The sequence below is a fragment of the Schistocerca americana genome, chromosome 5 (assembly GCF_021461395.2).
Source record: "Schistocerca americana isolate TAMUIC-IGC-003095 chromosome 5, iqSchAmer2.1, whole genome shotgun sequence".
Lineage (NCBI taxonomy): Eukaryota > Metazoa > Arthropoda > Insecta > Orthoptera > Acrididae > Schistocerca > Schistocerca americana.
Genome location: NC_060123.1, coordinates 211,238,901 through 211,257,941, shown reverse-complemented (window position 1 = coordinate 211,257,941; position 19,041 = coordinate 211,238,901). Strand labels below are relative to the sequence as shown.

At 37.4% G+C, this 19,041-nt stretch overlaps 1 protein-coding gene and 1 pseudogene across 2 annotated transcripts in view; one reads left to right on the top strand and one right to left on the bottom strand.

Annotated features, from left to right (window-relative positions):
- The window catches only part of LOC124615659 (V-type proton ATPase 116 kDa subunit a1-like), a 245,611-nt gene that overhangs the window by 137,905 nt on the left and 88,665 nt on the right, over positions 1 to 19,041 (top strand). For both annotated transcript variants that reach the window (XM_047143682.1, XM_047143681.1), the window contains exon 9: positions 7,434 to 7,573. In XM_047143682.1, coding sequence (XP_046999638.1) covers positions 7,434 to 7,573 — 140 coding nt within the window. The remainder of the gene's footprint in view (positions 1 to 7,433; positions 7,574 to 19,041) is intronic.
- Positions 10,031 to 10,148, bottom strand: LOC124617098 (annotated as a pseudogene).

Below are 19,041 nucleotides of genomic sequence, written 5' to 3'. Positions count from 1 at the left end.
AGGGTTGTAGCCTATCCCTGATGTTATTCAATCTGTACATTGAGCAAGCAGTAAAGCAAACAAAAGAAAAAATTCAGAGTAGGAATTAAAATCCTTGGAGAAGAAATAAAAACTTTGACGTTCGCTGGTGACATTGTAATTCTGTCAGAGACAGCGAAGGACCTGGAAGAGCAGCTGAATGGAGTGGACAGTGTCTTGAAAGGAGGATATAAGATGAACATCAACAAAAGCAAAACGAGGATAATGGAATGCAGTCTAATTAAGTCGGGTGATGCTGAGGGAATTAGATTAGGTAATGAGACACTTAAAGTAGTAAATGAGTTTTGCTATTTGGGGAGCAAAATAACTGGTGATGGTCAAAGTAGAGAGGATATAAAATGTAGACTGGCAATGGCAAGGAATGTGTTTCTGAAGAAGAGAAATTTGTTAACATCGAGTATAGATTTAAGTGTCAGGAAGTCGTTTCTGAATGAATTTGTATGGAGTTTAGCCATGTATGGAAGTGAAACATGGATGATAAGTAGTTAGAACAAGAAAAGAATAGAAGCTTTCAAAATGTGTGCTACAGAAGAATGCTGAAGATTGAATGGATAGATCACATAACTAATGACTAGGTATTGAATAGAATTGAGGAGAAGAGAAATTCGTGGTACAGCTTGACTAAAAGAAGGGATTGGTTGGTAGGACACATTCTGAGCCATCAAGGGATCGCCAATTTAGTACTGGAGGGCAGTGTGGAGGGTAAAAATCATAGAGGGAGATCAAGAGATGAATACACTAAACAGATTCAGAAGGATGTAGTTTGCAGTAGGTACTCGAAGATGGAGAAGCTTGCACAGGATAGAGTAGCATGGATAGCTGCAGCAAACCAGTCTCTGGACTGGAGACCACAACAACAACAACAACAACAACAACAACACTGTCTTTAGCAGTCTTGGCTAACAATTCATAAATAATAGTCACAACACAGATCCAGTCAACAGATGCTTGAGTACATTACCCAGCACCCACAAACTCTTGCAAGTTGACTGGTCCAGCAGGTACAGACATACAGCAGTGTGAGGATGGGATGGATCTACCAACATCTTTCAGTTTCCTCCTTAAAGTTCTCATTACATGCTCCAACAGATAGGTAACTTCCCATCTAGTGTTCACATCAAATCCTGAAACATTGTTTTGTGTACTAAATATGCTGTTCAGTACCTCCTTAACATCATACAAGATATGTTCGCATTAGAAACTTTTTTTAAAGTCAATTATATGGGATTTATATCAGTTGAGACAAAAAAGTATTCACATATGAAACATTGATAAACAGAGTTAAAGGCAACAAAAATTGGACTAATAACGTATTACACACAGATATGCTCAGATACTTCTACTAATTTTTGCAGTACAATTTATGAAAATTGTCCCATGTCAAGATTACTAAAAGATCTACTCATTTAGTCTCATGGCATATATATGTCAAATTCTAAACCATATATCTACTACAGAACACAACTATGTAGTGTATCACAGATTTTAACTCAGTCAATGGATAAGATAAAATTCTAGAAATCACATCGTGTTACATACTAAATTTGTGACAATGGAAAAAGAACAAACAAACAAAAATCAGATACTTATGACCCATGTCTACATGCTTTCAGTTCAGTGATACTGTGTAATCCAGACAACTTCTTAGATTTTGGATACACAAGTCTGTATGCATTAGAATGTGGATTTTCATGAGTTTCGAATGGTCCAATATAAATATTGAAAAATTTCTTAATCTCAGATGTCAACACTTTAGATTTCTCTTTGGATTTCACCAACACAAGATATCCTCCTTCAAACATAGAAAATCTGCCTTTACCATCATGTCTCTGCTTTCTCCTATCTCCCTGTTTCTTCGTCATCTCCCTAACACATTGTTCCCTCTCTTGTGGATACAGTATTTTACATGGTGGAAACCCAACATTTTCAGAAATAAAGTTAACTGGTCTGTGATTAAACATTATTTCAAATGGTGGAAAACCTGTTGAGGAATGTTGTAAGCTGTTTATAATATCCTCAAAATCATTGACATAATCTATCTAACTGGTATGATTCTTAGTACAATATGTTCTAAACAGCATTCCAATCTGTCTCATATATCTTTCTGCAGGATTACTCAAAGGATGACAAATCAAGGTTAGAATATGTCTTATTTTTGCATGATCAACAAAATCTCTCCAAGCTTGTGATGTAAACTGAAAAACATTTTCAGATATAATTGTCTTAGGAATACCCACCTGATGAAAATATGTGTTTTCAAACTTAGAGATGATTTGGTTACTGGTAGCTTTCTTAAGAGGAAACAGGTTTATGAAGTTCCAAAAGACATCAACTGCCAAAAAAAAAACATAACAATATTCATTCGTAGAAATTTTATATAAAATCCAGTTAACCCAACGAAGATTTAAGATGTTTTTTGTTACAAATGATTCTAATTTTGAAAACACATCTCTTAACAGATTCAAATGTTGTTCCCAAGTCTTTTCAGCGACCAGAATGTCATCTATATACACAATTAATTTTGAGCTCACTTCACTTCCTAAGACAGAACCCAGAGCTCTTATGAATTCAGCTACAGATACCTTTAGCACAAATGGCACTACACAATATTGAAAACACTTTCTAGAATTAATTTCAAGTGGTATCTCATGAAATCCTGAGGTGAAGTCTAAACTACTCATCTACTTTACATAATCAAATTTGTGTAACAGCTCTTCCATGTTCTCAGGATGGTCATTCTCTCTGATAGAAATTTATTAAGATGTCTAGAGTTCAAAACAATTCTCACTCCATCTTTTGTCTTACTTACCACAATTTTAAGCACTCCTACTTCTCTCTATTACACCTCATGTTTCCAATTTGTGAATTTCTTCCTCTGTATCTCTTCTTTTTGAAAATGGTATATTATGTGGCCTGAGAAAGAAAGGTTGATGATCTCTAAGGTAAAGTATGCACTGATAGTCTTTCACTTTTCCTGGTTTTTCACTAAAAACATTTCTAAACTCCAATAACAAATTCCTAAGTTGTTCCTTTTGTATGTCATTAAGAGACATAGCTCCCCTTACTTACGAATCTACTACACTTTCAAAATCCTGATCCTTAGTCTCTTCAAAATCTATATCATCAAACACCTGGTACTCACCTTGATTCACAATGTTTTGCAAATAGGTACAACTTTTCCCATAGCTTAAGATACAGAAATTAGTTTTCACGTAAGTATTAAGTTCCAAAATAAACAATTCTTTAGCAAAACAAGCCTCAACTTTTGCTATCCAATCCACACAAAAAATTATATTTTCTTCCAGACTGGGGATCACTAAGCATCCATGTTCAAAGGTTTTACCTTCTATATTAAATGTTAAAAATACCTGAGATTTTACCAGTTTGCTTTGCTTACCTGTAGCTCCTCTTATTTTTGTACCTACAACAGGTGTTTCCACAAAATTCTTACTATATTTAATCTTGTCTCTAAATTGTTCAGATGTACCACAAATCGGGCTACCTGTATCAATCACAGTTCCCTTCCCACTGGTCAATCTTAATCTTAATGTAACGACATCCAAAATCTGAATTGTCGTGTCTGTTATTAGACACTTCATGTAAAAGATCACTTTAAATTTCATCAACTGGTACATCTACACTATTCTTACAAGGTTTTATCACCTTTACTGGTATCATAGCATTACTTTAGTCACACATGTTGTCCAGTAAAAATTGAATACACTGAATGGGTTCCATTGCACAACTAACCTTACTTATTACAGGAGGAACACAAAATATATTACTGTCAAAATTACATTTCCTCCTTAGATCTTCTTTCACTTTATTCCACCAATTTGGATACAAATTTCGACTAACCACAGCTAACTTATTGCAGAATGCACCTTTATGTAGGTTATCATCAATTTGGTCCCAAACAAATTTCAAAAAACTTTCACCTTTATTCTCTAGGCTTACAGATACCTCACCTTCACTGTTTGGATCATTACTCTGCATGACATTAGTGAAAAACTGCTTTGACTGGATTGGTATGCCATGGCTCTCACTTACGTCTTCACATACATCACTTACCTTACCTGTATTCAGAAATAACTCTGAAACTTCATTATTCTTAAACTCCACAAAAACTTGATACTCATCATCATCATCATCATCAGTATACTCTTCTAAAGTTATCTCATCAACAACAAGATTAACAACACAAGTTTCATCTCTATTAAAGTCACACACCTCACCTACATTCATTGCAATAAGCTACTAGTCTCAGACTTACCAATGTCAGTCATTTCACAGCTCTAATTCACATTTACATAAAAAAATGCCTCCTAATTTGGATCCAATATAGTCATAATCTGTTTTACATGTATCAGTAACATTGTTTTCTGACCAAGGGAAGAAATCATTAGTACATATTAAATCAAAATTCTCATTACTCTCACATTCTGGTTTGTGATTAGCATTTACATTGCTATAAATAACATAGTATTCCAAAACTCTTGATCAAAACATAAATGAGAAATCTGACGTTCCTTCTGTCTAGCTTCAGATACCTGTGCCACATTATTAATGCTGTTATTATTGTCTAATTGTGAGTGTAAATTGGAGCTCATGCACTTGTTGTGTTTCCTTGCCCCAAAACTGTGTATCTTCTTTGAGGCAGACTGCCATTTCCTGAATAGTCACCTCTATGATTGTCTCTCTTATTAAATTGCTCATGGTTATCACCATAACTCCTATTCTGCTGATGTTCAAAGTTTCTGTCTGTATTACAGTTTTGACCATGATAGAAATTACCATTATCTCTGTTTCTGTGGTTGTTACCTTTGTGATCTCTATCATTTCGACTGTTATGGTACATGATTCTTTCTACTGCCCTATCCAACCTGTCAACATATTGTAACAGTTGTTCAAGGCAATTGTCAGGTCTGTGTACTAAATCCCACTGCAACGTCTCTGGTAATCTCATTTTGAGTACTTCAATCAAAGTCATTTTGTCAAATGGCCTGTCAAGGTGTGCTAATTTCTTAAGCTGGTTCTTACAAAACTCTTACAGTATACTGTTCCTATTCCTGTAATTGGGACCATTCAAAATTCACTTTTAATTCTCCCTTGCTCAGCTTCTGATCAAAATTTATTTAAAAAACTTTTTTTGATACTTTGGTATGTCTCCCACTGACCTAAATGTAGATTTACCAAAGGCAGAGCTTCACCTTCAAGACATCTTTTAACAAATTTAATCTTTTAGTCATCAAGCTTGCCCAACACAGAACTATCTCTACAGTGGTTTAGCAAATCCACTGGATGTAAATTGTCTGATGGAAAACTTTTGATTGGAATGTTGGACCACACAATACCATTGTTTGAGTACAGATTGTTGTGAATGCAATTTTCCTGAACTACTGAAATTTTTTGATTTAGAACATTTACATTAGTTAGCATGCTGTTTTCAACGTTTAATATTTTTGACCTAAACTACTAAAGTTCTGCTCCATTCTTTCTACTACAGCTTTCTGTTCAACTCTGATGTCATCAACATTTTTTGCTTGTTGTGCATATTAGTCCATGAGCTCATTTTCCAAAACAGTAAATTTATTTTCTAATACATCAACTTTTTCATTCACACTTTTTAATCCATCTGACAACACATTTTTTAGTTCCAAAACCAGATTATTTAGTTGGTCTATTTGGTATTGTACAATGTCCATTTTATCATTATTTTCAGATTGTATTTACATTAACTGATCATTGACTGCTCTAAATTTGCTGTTGTTATCTGTTTTTATTTCTGTTAACTGATAGCTAATTGCACTAAATTTGCTATTGTTATCTGTTTTTATTTATATTAACTGATCATTAACTGCACCCAATTTGGCCAAAATCAACTGCATAATATTGTTTTTCGCTGTTTCTTTGCTGTCCACACTTTCATTTGGTTCAAATGTTTCTAGGCTGGGTCCTGCAGCTTTCACATCTACATCACTACCCTCATCTCTATTCATTTTCCTAGCAATCGTACGAGTCCACCAAAAAAGAAAATCAATTTCACAAATGATTTGTACCTACCTTTTCTGATGTCCTTCATGTAGTTATAAAGTCCTCTTTCAATTCATCCGGTCTGTCAATGTTGATATTATCTCGTCACTGTTGATACAACTTTGTTGGGCAGTCCACTGGTCTTCTTTCATCAGGTAATTGAAGTTAATTTACATAAAAATTGCAAATGCTCACATAATTGTTCTTTCTTCTTCTGCAACAGACAATACTTTGTTATCAGTCAACAGATCACAGCTGACTCCCACACTTGTAATCTTACCCTCCCACGCATCACCATTAATTTTCCCTCAATCTCCTCACTATTTTCAGAAACTTTGAGAGGTGTAAGATATACAAAAGAAAAATTTTTATTTATCTTCATTATCTCATTGTTATTGGCTCCAAGTCTTGCATCTAGGGTTCATTCTTGAGGCTGTAATTTTGATATGTGGCGGGTTGTTATTGAACTGAATAACTCATGAAGATCTGCTTGTTGCTGAGAATTTCTTTTTATTTTATCCCATTTTCTATATCACACTGATTACAATTCCACTTCAGAACATGAATTCACATTGTTGTCGCCAAAATTAGAAATATACATGCCTTTCCATCAGAGGCACATCCACTATTACTTACATTCTGCAGTACTCACAATGTTCCAAAGAGTCTACAAAGCAAATGAGTTTACAAACTTTCACATCAAAAGAAGAATCTTTACTAATTTGTATCATTATTTTATAATTGAGTCCAGAAAAAAATTTAATAATTAGCATTAGATTGTGCAATTAATAACACAAATTTTAAATATACCAGAAGTTTCACAATTTCAATTATTTTTAAAAGAAGAGTAATTTTAACTGTACATACAGAGTGTAACAAATTAATTTCTTTTTACATATTTTATCCTGAAACATAACACATCACATACAAAACCATATGAAGTTCATTCAGTTAAACAACTGAGATAATTTTAACCTATACAAGAATTGACAGTACATATGGCATCGCTAATTTCTATAAAAGAAGAAATAATGTTAGAGGAGGGTGACCCATTACACTATGCAACTAAATATATGAAACAGTTCTTTTGATTTTCTTGTTTACAATAAATACTTTACGAGATTTTCTTCATTATTGTGTTACCAGTAAAATGTGTCCTGATTTTAGTTACAAATAAAATCAGATATTTAATATTGAATTAATGTTTGCCATTCTGTACTTTTCCTGTCCATTCATGTATGATGCCTTTATTTCTATTCATATTCAAATTTAATATTGCAGTTCCTTTAAGAGATAAACATTTAGTAGGTGTTTTACAATTAAAAATGTAAGAAATGTAACTGTGAAAATATTCTTTGCAGGATTGTTTACAATTATTACATTCCCATTCTTGTTTGCAATAATGTTTGGAGATTCTGGACATGGACTCATTCTGTTTGCTTTTGGATTGTATATGATTCTCACTGAAAAGCAGCACTTGAAAAAGAAAATTACAAATGAGGTATGTTCCAGTCACAAAAATCATACTTTTATTGCATTGTCAGTATACTGATGACTGTTGAGAGACACTTCCAGAATTAAATTATGCCTGTAGCTTTTTTCTTGACAACATTAATAATTGAAATACTCATAATCAGAGGGGACAGCAAAATTCTTTTTGATTGTCTTTGCATAATGTTTTGAATAACTTTTGTTATGTTGTTAAAAGACATTGGTATGAAAAGATCGCCCCCATATCAGGGTACTACTGATGAATGTGAATCTGAGGACTGAAATATAGTCACCTTTGGCCGCAACTGTTAATTACTGCAAAATCAGATTTTTGATGTGGGTGATGTGATTTTGAGTTATGGTATGTATTAAGCAGTGCAGTCTTATCTTCAAATAACATAGCAATGAGTTATCTTTTATATATAAGTTAGTGATTGCAATACAAAATGTAGTAAACTGAGAACTAAGAACAAGGGTGCACTAGCTCCAGTATGCTGAGTATCACCTTTCCTTTTCATAAAATTGTTACATTCCATCATGGTTTTTCCATTGTTTTATTCTCAAATACAGTAAGCACTGGGCTACTTACTTCAAGTCCAGTAGAAGAAAAACTGTTAATTTGCTGGAAATCCAACTTAGTCTTCAAGAGAGTATTATCCTTTCCAAAATAGTCGTTTAGCAGATTGATTCATAAAATTCAGAACATATGTGAGAAATTGATACAGGTTAGTAATTTAGAAACAGATGCCCTGATTGCGTGTTTTACTGTTTGACAATACTGCATGCTGCTTTCACTTGTTAGGAGCAACTTCTGTGTGCTGCTCAAAAGAAAGTTTCTCTAGGCAGATGTGTTTTACAGTAAATATTATGAGTACTGTTATTCAAGTGAATTCCTCACTCACAATAACTGTTATCCATCCCATACACGAGCACCTCATTACTAATGTGAAACAAATCATCAGAACACCATTTCAGCTTTTTCTGTTTGTATTTACTCCAAGTCTCACCTTATACCACTATCTAGAAACACATTAATACACTGCTCTTTCTGTTCTGTTATGACTATTGATTATAGCAGAATGTGAAGAAACAATGGTTCATTATCTGTGAAAAATTCGTCAGCAAGTTTGATTTCATTGAGATTTGTTTGAAAAATTAACATTATTTTTATCTGAGCCAACATTTTTCTTTGTGCATCATTAACTTGCACAATAAAAATTAAATTATTTAAAGACATTTGAAAAAAGGGGAAATAGTGAATTATGAACCTGACTCATTGTTATGAAATATTCAATAACCCTTGAAGGGGCTATAGTTGATCAAATGTGATATTATAACTCATTGCTAACTAACTGAATAGCATTATTCTTCAGGGATTAGATTAGATTACATTCTGAGGAGATCTTTGTGGATGTGAGAGTAGTAACTAGGTGGAACTTCCCAAAAATATATATCAAAATAAATTTCTCAGTGACATTATACAGAAGTTAAACTATCGGAACAAATTCCGCATATTTCCCACATGGATGTAAATAATGCTGGTCAACATTTTTGGAACTGCTGCTATGTGATGGTAAATTATGTTTTCAAACAGGTAGTAGCTAGTATTAAGGTTGTGCCTTGAAATCCTGCTTATCTCTATTTAGCAGAGGTTTGGGGGCATGGTTTCCATGGACTACAGTTCTTATGGGCATCATGAAGGCTCCGGTGTTTCAGCTTAAGGGTGTCCTACCAACTTGCATGCAATTTTCATGTTCCACTGCATACACAAAAGGAGAATGAACAGAGCTGGTGAAACTTCACTATTGAATCCTGGTCTCTGTATATCTCTGTTATGCTTTGATGCGTCTTTAATCGACATTTAGTGTTATTGTTTTGATAGTATTTTAGACAGTTTTTTTGTTTCTGCCATCAGCTATTCTATCCATCACTGGAATAAGTTTGCAAATGCCTCACCAGAGTGCACTAGAATATGGTAACACACCCCCTTGTGAGAGTTTCATGAATCATTAGAGAAAAAGTGTGTGAAATATACCACTTGTATGAAATGTGTCATACTACTTTAGTTTCCTTACTTGCTGACTAAGGCTAATGTGCATTATCAGCAAGTGCCTTTTTGCAATTGTCTTATGCATGAGTTTAGTGAGTTTTATTTTCTTGCGAATAACAGCAGCATACCATGAGTTCGAAAACAACACAGTGTGAATTCAGTGTGCAATTTATCAGGTAAAATTTTGGAACATGCCTTAAAACTAACACTCTGTTCAAACAGGCCTTGGAAGGCCCAACAGTACCGAACAGCCCCCATGTCATCCTCCGCCCACAGGCATCACTGGATGTGGATATGGAAGGGCATGCGGTCAGCACACTGCTGTACTGGTTATATGTCAGTTTAAGAGACCAGAGCTGCTACTTCTCAATCAAGTAGCTCCTCAGTTTGCATCAGAAGGGCTGAGTGCACTCCGCTTGCCAACAGCACATGGCAGACCGGATGGTCACCCATCCAAGTGCTAGCCCAACCCGACAGAGCTTAACTTCGGTGATCTGACGGGAACTGGTGTTACCACTGCGGCAAGGCTGTTGGCTTTGTAACATGCAGTTAGGATGAAACTGAAGGAACTTGGTGCGCCCAGAGCTGATGTAAATATGAATCAAGAACAAAAACAATGTAAATTCAGGGGCAATGGTATACATACAGTTTTAAAAGGGCATTGCACAATGCAGTTGAGTGGTTGTGTGTGCTATATCAACTAAAAGACATATTTTTGTAATACACAAGTGTAAATATGACAAACACAATTTGTACATTTCCATGGCAGTTGCTTTTGTCAGCCAATCACAGCACAAGATCCGTGATGTCATTGAAACATCACTGCATCATCATGCGAACTCACAAACACTGCGGTTTGAGTGCACAAAACAGTAAATGTTTGAGGTTCAGAAATGAACATGAAAAACTTTAAGCATGCAATGAAGCTAACATACACCACATTAAAGATCTCTCTAAAACATGTCTTTTAGTACGATTTGTTGTGGTAAACTGTCAGGAAATGTGATGTTTGGGGATAAATAAACTGCCTATAGATTTTACCTTGGAGTTGGCAGTTGATGTTATTTAGTAGAAAACTTGGTTGTGGTGACAGATTGACCTGTAGCATAGCATCATATCTAGGCAAGTTCTGATTGATAAATGTTGCAGCCTTCCATAGTATGGAGACCAAGAGCCACGCCTGGTAGTAACAATCTTGTTAATAATACATACAGTGCTTCAACTGGTTCTGTTTGAAAATTTACCATTGGAGGAACTGGCCATGTATAAGTCTTTCAGACTCCCATTAAACTCAACTATATTTGTAGCTTATCTTTTTATGGCTGTTGGCAAGTTATTCAAAATGTGTGTTCCTGAACAGTGAACCTATTAATGAACTACAGCAAGAGTCATTGAGTCTTTAAGTAGATTTTTCTTTTTCCTAGTACTGATTTTGTGACCTGAACTTTTTGTTGGATACAGATATATATAATTTACTACAGATTTCATTACAAAATATTTATACTGAGGAACAGTAGTCTGTATACACAGTAACTTGAACTAGCTTCTATAGGATATCTGTGGAATCACACTGCAAATAATGTGCATTAGGTGCTTTTCAACAATGAAAACATTTGTTTGACTCTAAGATTTACCCCAAAATATGATACCTATGGAAAGAAAGTAAGCAAAGTATGCCACCTTTTTTATTTTTATGTCACCTGTGTCTGATAACATTTTCACTTCAAATCAGGATTTACTTAAATGTTTTGATGGTTCTGTTGTATGCTGCCCTCAGGTAAATTTATCACCAAGTTGTAATCCCAGAAATTTAACCCTGTCAGCGTCTTCTATCTGCATTTTTTCATACTTTATGTATATGCTCAGTGAAAAACCTTTGTGTTCAGAAATACAGTCATTGAGTCTTTTTAAAGTTTAATGACAGTAAGTTGACTGTAATGTAAGGAAAAGGTGTATTGCTACTCACCATAAAGATGACATGTTAAGTCACAGACAGGCACAAATAAAAGACACTTACACATTAGCTTTTGGCCACAGCCTTATTCAGAAAAAGAAAGTGAAACACACATGGTCATTTGTGCATGAGGTGAGGTTGCTTGTGTGAATGAATGTGTGTGTGCATATGTGTGTGTGTGTGTGTGTGTGTGTGTGTGTGTGTTTCTCATCTTTTTCTGATTAGGGGTGTGGCTGAAAGCTAAACTGTTAGTGTCTTTTAATTGTGCCTGTTTGCAACTTAACATGTCATTTTTATCATAAGTAGCAACCTATCTTTTCCTTACATTGTTGATATTCCAATTTGGAATTTCCCTTTTTTGATTTTATTTAAGTTGACTAAAAAGCATTTATTAATGTTCATGAAAATCTCATGACCCTGCATTTCTAAAATTATGCTTGATTTGCTATTTATTTCAATACTTGTATCATCTGAAAACAAAACAAACTCTGCTCTGACAGCGATGTTTACTAGACACCATTAATGTACACAAGACAAAGCAATGACCAAGTGAGATGGTGCAATAATTAGCGCACTGAGCTTGTATTCAGGAGGATGACAGTACAAACCCATGTCCGGCCATCCTGATTTAGGTTTTCCATGATTTCCCCAAATCGCTTCAGGCAAATGCCAGGATGGTACCTTTGAAGGGCATGACAATTTCCTTCCTCATCCATATCAAATCCAGTGGGATCGATGACCTTGGTGTTTGGTCCCCTCCCCCAAATCACCCAGCCTCACTACTCCATCATGGGCCCTTGCGGAGTACCACACAGAATTAATTCCCATTCTGATGATGACTGATAACTTAATTTGTTAGTCTCTCTACTTACATCATTTTTTACCTGCTTGTGAGATGTGACATGAACCATTTTGCAGTATTGCCTGTGACACCATGATATTATAGTTTACTTAAAATGATGTTGTGGTTCACGGAGCCAACTCCCTTTGAAAAATCACAGGAGATATTTGTAGCTTTTAGTTTATTATCCAATGAAAAAATAAAATGAAATGATAGTATGACATGGCTAGCAGGGAGGCCCCATCTGGGGAAGTTCAGTCACTGTGTTGCAAGTCTTATTGCGTGTGACGCCACATAGGGTGACTTGAGCATTGATGATGATGAGAGGATGACAACAGTGCCGTGCACAGTGGTTCCCACACTCTCAATCCCTCCCATCCACAATTCGCTACGTCACTCAGTGTTGGCTTCGCAGCTGTCAGAGATGGAAGTGTTAATCACTGCTCCACTCCCGCCAAGTGTGAGGTTCAAGCAGTAATCCGGTTCACCTCTACCAAAGAAATTCAAACAAACACAGTCGGCAGGAAGGGTCATGGTGACTGTGTTTTGAGATCGGAAGGTGGTACTCCTCATTGATTTTATGCAACCTGGGATGACAAACTCAGACAGGTACTGTGAAGCATTGACCAAACTCCGGCGAGCAATCCAGAATAGGCGGAGAGAATGACTGAAGGTGTGAGTAGTGCTTCTTCATGACAATGCTTGACCCCACATCACTCGTCAAACACAGGAGCTTCTGAAGAAATTTGGGTGGACTGTTATGCCCCACCCGCCCATACAGTCCGGACTTAGTCCCTAGCGATTATCACCTCTTCCCCAAGCTAAAGGAACACTTAGGTGGCAAACGCTTCAAGAGCGATGATGAAGTCTGAGCAGAGGTCAAACGCTTGCTCAACAGGTTGGCGGGAGACTTCTTAGACTTAGGAATACAAAAGCTGCAGCACCGTCTTCAAGAGTGTGTCAGAAATAATGGAGACTATGTTGAAAAATAGACAAAAGTGTAAACTTTTCAACAATATATAAATTAATAACAATAAACAATGTTTTCTATTTGTAAAAAATATGGGAACATTACTTTTGGTGCAACCCTCATATAAAGTACTTATTAAAGAGATTTACCACACTACATCCATCTGTAACCAATGAATCATCTGTTTGTAGAACTATCTGCTCCTATTCCTTTTTAGTTGTACCAGACTTATCTCTTACTATGTCCCATACTGTTTTTATTTTGTTGGATGATGTTGCTTCATTCTTCTCATAGTGAATTTTCTTAGCTGCATGATTACATAATATTCTGCAGTACTCCTTGTAATAAGCTGAACAATTAACATTGAAGCTGTCCCTGGCTGACAGATACAGTTCCTTTTTGTCCTACAAGATACCTTTATTCCTTGACTAATCAATGATTTTGTAGCAGAGTTCTCTTTAATCTGAATTACTTTTAGAAGGAACATTTTTCAAACAAGGTAATGACTTTGTTAATGAATGTGTTGTATTTTTCATTCATATCATAAGCACTGTGAATGTCTCTTCTGTTCATATCTTTGAGCAGTTTCCTAAAATGATAATTTTTTGGTAGATTAACTACTCTCTTATACTCACATTTAGTAGACTTCTCAGTATTTAAAATGTTTGGTAACATTTTCAGGAAGCAGCAGTCTTGTAATCTATATAAAATCAGTGAAAAAACAGTCTACATTGCAATGGAACTTTATTAAAATGACCGGTTTTGGCTCATCCGTAGGCCATCTTCTGACGGCACTATCAGCTGGAATTGAAGATGCATGCAACAGCCAGTTGACCTCACTTGCTGAAACTTCTAGAGCAGGTGGAAGATGAAACTTTGTTTGCACCATTTGTAGATGTGATATTTGAAACTTGCATGTCTACCTTTTGTTTCTTCAAAGGAATTACTTCATCTTCACTACTACTCTTGCTCAAGGAATGAGCAATTCCGAACAGTGATTCATCAGATAAACTTGATTCCTCCAACCATTTTCAGATTCTCTCCTCTTGAGAATCCATTTTTCACCTAACATCCACAAAATCTTACTGGAAACAAGCACAACACAATGCCACATATGTAAACAAAATGTCAGTGCCAACAAGGAACATGTACTGATACTGCATCGTAAACAGGTAACAATTGCCTGTCATCTATTGCTGCCACTACAAAACCAAGATCACAATACTTGTACTATTGGCCAGAATAATGTGATGCCCATTTGCTTTCAATGCAGGTGTGATCATGTATGCACCACAGACAAATACTCACGAAACCTTGTATGATCAAATGTGACGCACATGGCAAAAACGGAAAAACTGATGTTCATCAAATATGATGCACATGGCTATGAAAGTGCTAGGCCCTGAACTGCTGCAAGAGACTCAGAAATTCTGCAGGGATCCATTTGACAACTTCATTAAACTTTTTTTTTTTTTAGAAGAGTGAATGTAAGAAAGTCAAGTTTAATTTATAGAAGTTACAGTGTAAATGGGAAGAATTCACTATTAGAAAGAAGTAAGAAAGGATAATACTAGGTACTTTATTGAGAAAACAATGTTCCCTTCATTTGTAAGTCATTCTCCCTAACAGACCATGCAATCTACTATAGGCTAACCTTAAGTTCAAGTTGTTCACTGTGCCCCTCGGAGGCTCAGCATTCATTTCCTGAGTGTGGGCTTGTCGCCTCCAGGGTTCATGAGCTGGGGACTAGTAAGTGCTGCCAGCCCTCTGTCACCATAAGCTTTGGGCAGGCTTCAGCGACCACGTGCGGTGCAACAGTGGAATGTTGTGTATTTTGGAGAACAGGGGTTTTGGCTTCACTGCCTGGACTGTGAGGAAGGTACGCATCCCTATAAAAAACCCTCAACCTCAAGGTGTGCTACTTGCTGATGAGGTGAATGGCTGTTGAGGTAAAACAATCTCTAGCGGGCAACCTCTAGGGCACCTGCCACCTCCCAGTTGCATAAGGCTTGCCCAAGCATGCAGGGCTCTGCCTGTGTTGATGTTTGTTTCCCTAGTGCCTTAAGGGATCCCTATGGAATGGTCCCATCAAACTACTACTCGTGACAGGCTGGGTGTACCATCAGGCAGTACTTACACCCACTCATTAAAGATAGCTTGGTTGGTCAGTTCTCCCAAAAAGAAGTCTCAGAATCATACTAAGAGGGTATTAGTGAGCCATAACACTTTCTTTGTAATCAATCAAACTGGGGGAACTTTTGAGAAGGCCTCCTCTTTGTATATTCACAAGGAATTGGAAGGTATCGCTGGGCCTCAAAAAAGTGGAACTGCTAATTCAAACCAAATATCCAAGCTCCTGGGATGCAAGACCTTAGGTGACTACCTAGTCGAGGCTGAGTTGCATAACACCCTTAACTTTAGTGATTACCTGTTCCTATATGATAGAGGTGGACCGCACAGAGCTACATGAAGAATGGAAAAATGTGGGCATCATGGAAGTGCAGAACTATATGAAGAGAGTGAATGGCAAATTGGAAAAATCAGCAACATAACATTCAGTCGTTCAGTGCTGCAGAATTATGTGAACATATCCTTGCAGGCTGTACCTATCTTCAGGTTTGCCCATTTGCTCCTAACCCAGTCTGATGCTACAAATGTCAAAGATTTGACCATACACTATGGTATATAATGGGAGGGCTACATGTTGCAATAGTGGAGGCTCAGCTCAGGAATCAGGCAATTCTTGTACACTTCCTCCATAATGTGTAAACTGCTCTGGGGATCACCCAGTGTGGAGCAGAAAGTGTGAGGTTTACAGCGAGGAAAAGAAAATTCAGCGAGTTGTAAGTCAAAGGCGCATAGCCTATGGTAAAGCTAAAAAAGCTTTCAAAGCTATGCAACCTCCTGGTTTTGCTACTTCTTTCACATCAGCCCTGAAGATGATAATCACTGAGGGTGATGCCTCCACACAAACTCAGATCACAGATTGAAGTATGAACACATGTCATTGTCAATGTACCTGTACTAAGGCATCCCTGCAACCCAAACAACTACCTCCTCCCATTAATAAAGAAAAACATCCTTCAAAAAGTGGTTCCAAGTCCAAGAAAGTGGTAGTTAAACCTTCGGATCGGCAAGCTCTTTCCCTCTCTAAGGGGACTATGCTTTTGGGGTTACGGACTTCCAGTCAAAGGACATGGGGAGCTGGGAACAGTCTAACGTTCTCCCTGACATCCCTGGTAAATCACCACCTCAAAGGGAGACAGACAAGAACAACCTTTGTTAAACAATGGCTTCCGCAGGGACTTCTGTGTTACAGTGGAATTTAAATGATTATCACTCACATTTGAAAGTATTACAGGTCCTGGTCTAGGAGAAACCATTCTGCATCTGCATACAAGAAATACATCTTAAAGTCACCGACACACCTGCATTATGGGGTCACCACCCATGCAGGAAGGATGATACTACTGGAGACAGGGCTAAAAGTGGAGTGGCTGTTTTCATTGATAACAGATGCCACTTCTCTCCTGTCTCTCTTACCCTGACCATGCAAACAATTGCTATGAAAGTCCTCATATCTTTTATGTCACAGTGTTTTCTTTGTACCTTCCACCTAATGACGCTTAGGATGTAGACACACTGGCAGAACTCTTCCAGGTACTCCCGTGCCCATTTCTACTTGTGGAGGACTTCAATGCACACAATGTGCTGTATGGCTCAACTATCACTTGCTCCAGGGGTCAGATGATCAAGCTACTTGTCCATTCTGAGAATATCTGTCTTTTGAATGACACACTTTTCCACAGCTACAGAGCCTTCTTCAGCCATTGACTTTTGTTTTTGTACCACGGCTATCGCTGACTCAGTTCAGTGGGAAGTGGCTACAGATTTACAATCTAGTGTCCACTTCCCAGTGTGGATCCATCTGCTGACTAGGACTGTGGCTGACAGGAGACCACGCAGATGGATGATACAAAGGGCAAATTGGTTGCAGTACAGTCGACAGGCTATTTTTAAGCAAAAGGACTGTGCACAGGAGACGGTGGCCCATATCACTTGTGAGATCCAACAAATTTCTGGCAAGGGCAGTACATGTCCCCTTATGGCCTTGTCAAGTAACGGGGTCTTGGTGGACATGCCAGAAGACATGACACAGGTTTTAGTTGAACACTTCTTTTTCACTCACTAAGTCATCCAGCCAACTCCTACTTTTCAGGTGTTCTGTAGGACTGTGGGGATGAGGAAGCTCAGTTTCTTCTTGCATAATGAGGAAGTCTACAATATTCCATTCTCCATGTGGGAACTGGAATCAGCTTTGTCTACAGCCAGAGACACTGCTCCAGGACCTGATGAGATCCATTATTCCATGCTTCATTATCTGGGCCCTGAAGCAAAAGGACAGCTCCTCTCTTGTTTCAATCAGATCTGGTCTGATTTGATGGGCAGTACCCCATGGCTTGGGAGGAGGCGGAAACCTGAGCCAGGACAACTGGTTTTCAGTTCTCACAAGTGAAGACTACATGTGTTGCTTTTAACTGTGCTCTTCAAAGTTTTACCCAACCATTGCTCACAATGGGGGATAATATTTTACGTTTTCAAGAAACTGTGCACTTTTTGGGTTTATTATTTGACTCGAAATTAACTTGGCTCCCATACCTGAAAGACCTATGAACAAAGGCCTTCCAGTCATTGAATATTTTGAAATGACTTAGTGGAAAAACATGGGGAGCTGACAGGTCCTGCCTCCTGCAGTTTTGTAGGACATTTGCTTGATCACATTTAGATTATGGCAGCACAGTATATTGGTCAGTCCGTACTTCCTACATGAAAATTTTAGATGCTGTCCACCATGAAGGCATTCGGATATCCACTGGAGACTTTCAGACCAGCCCAGTTCCAAGTGTGTGTGTAGAGGTCGATGAACCACCACTCTGGGTTCGGCAAAAATCTCAGTGTCATCTCAGTCATAGGGATTTAGTTCAGTGGTCCAACCCATCTTTGAATGGCTGTTCAGGAGCTGGCCTCATGTGACCAAGTCATTTGGGATATATGCTACAGACTGTCTCAGGGATCTGGATCTATCAGGCATCAAAACACATAGCCAGCGATGGAACACATTGCCGCCTTGGCATTTTAAGAGTCCCAAAGTGATTTTAAGCTTGACACAGAAAACTTGTACTCCAGATTATGTTTTTATAACTTTGTTCTTGTCCATTTTAAATACATACCACAGTTTGATCATTGTTTATATAGATGGTTCCCAGCAAGAGAATGTCCTTGGTTGTTCTGCTGTTTTACCTGATAGGGTTTTTAAAGTGCTCCTTCCAGAACAATTTACAAATTATGATGTGGATTTATATGGCATTCTGATGCACTGGAGAGGGTTTACAAAAATCACTGTACAAAGTTTATTGTCTCTTCTGATTTGCTTAGTGCACTGCAAGCACTTCACCAAATGTGTCTAGTAGACTAGCTGATTCAACTCATCCATGACTCCTTACAGTGGCTCCAACATCGTGGCTAGGAGGTGATCATTTGCTGGGTATCTGGCCACATCAGGATACAGGGAAATGACATGACCAACAAAGCTGTCAACGTAGCATGTCAGGATGGTGCTGTCCATCAACATCCCATCCCATTGCACGCTATCATCTCATTTT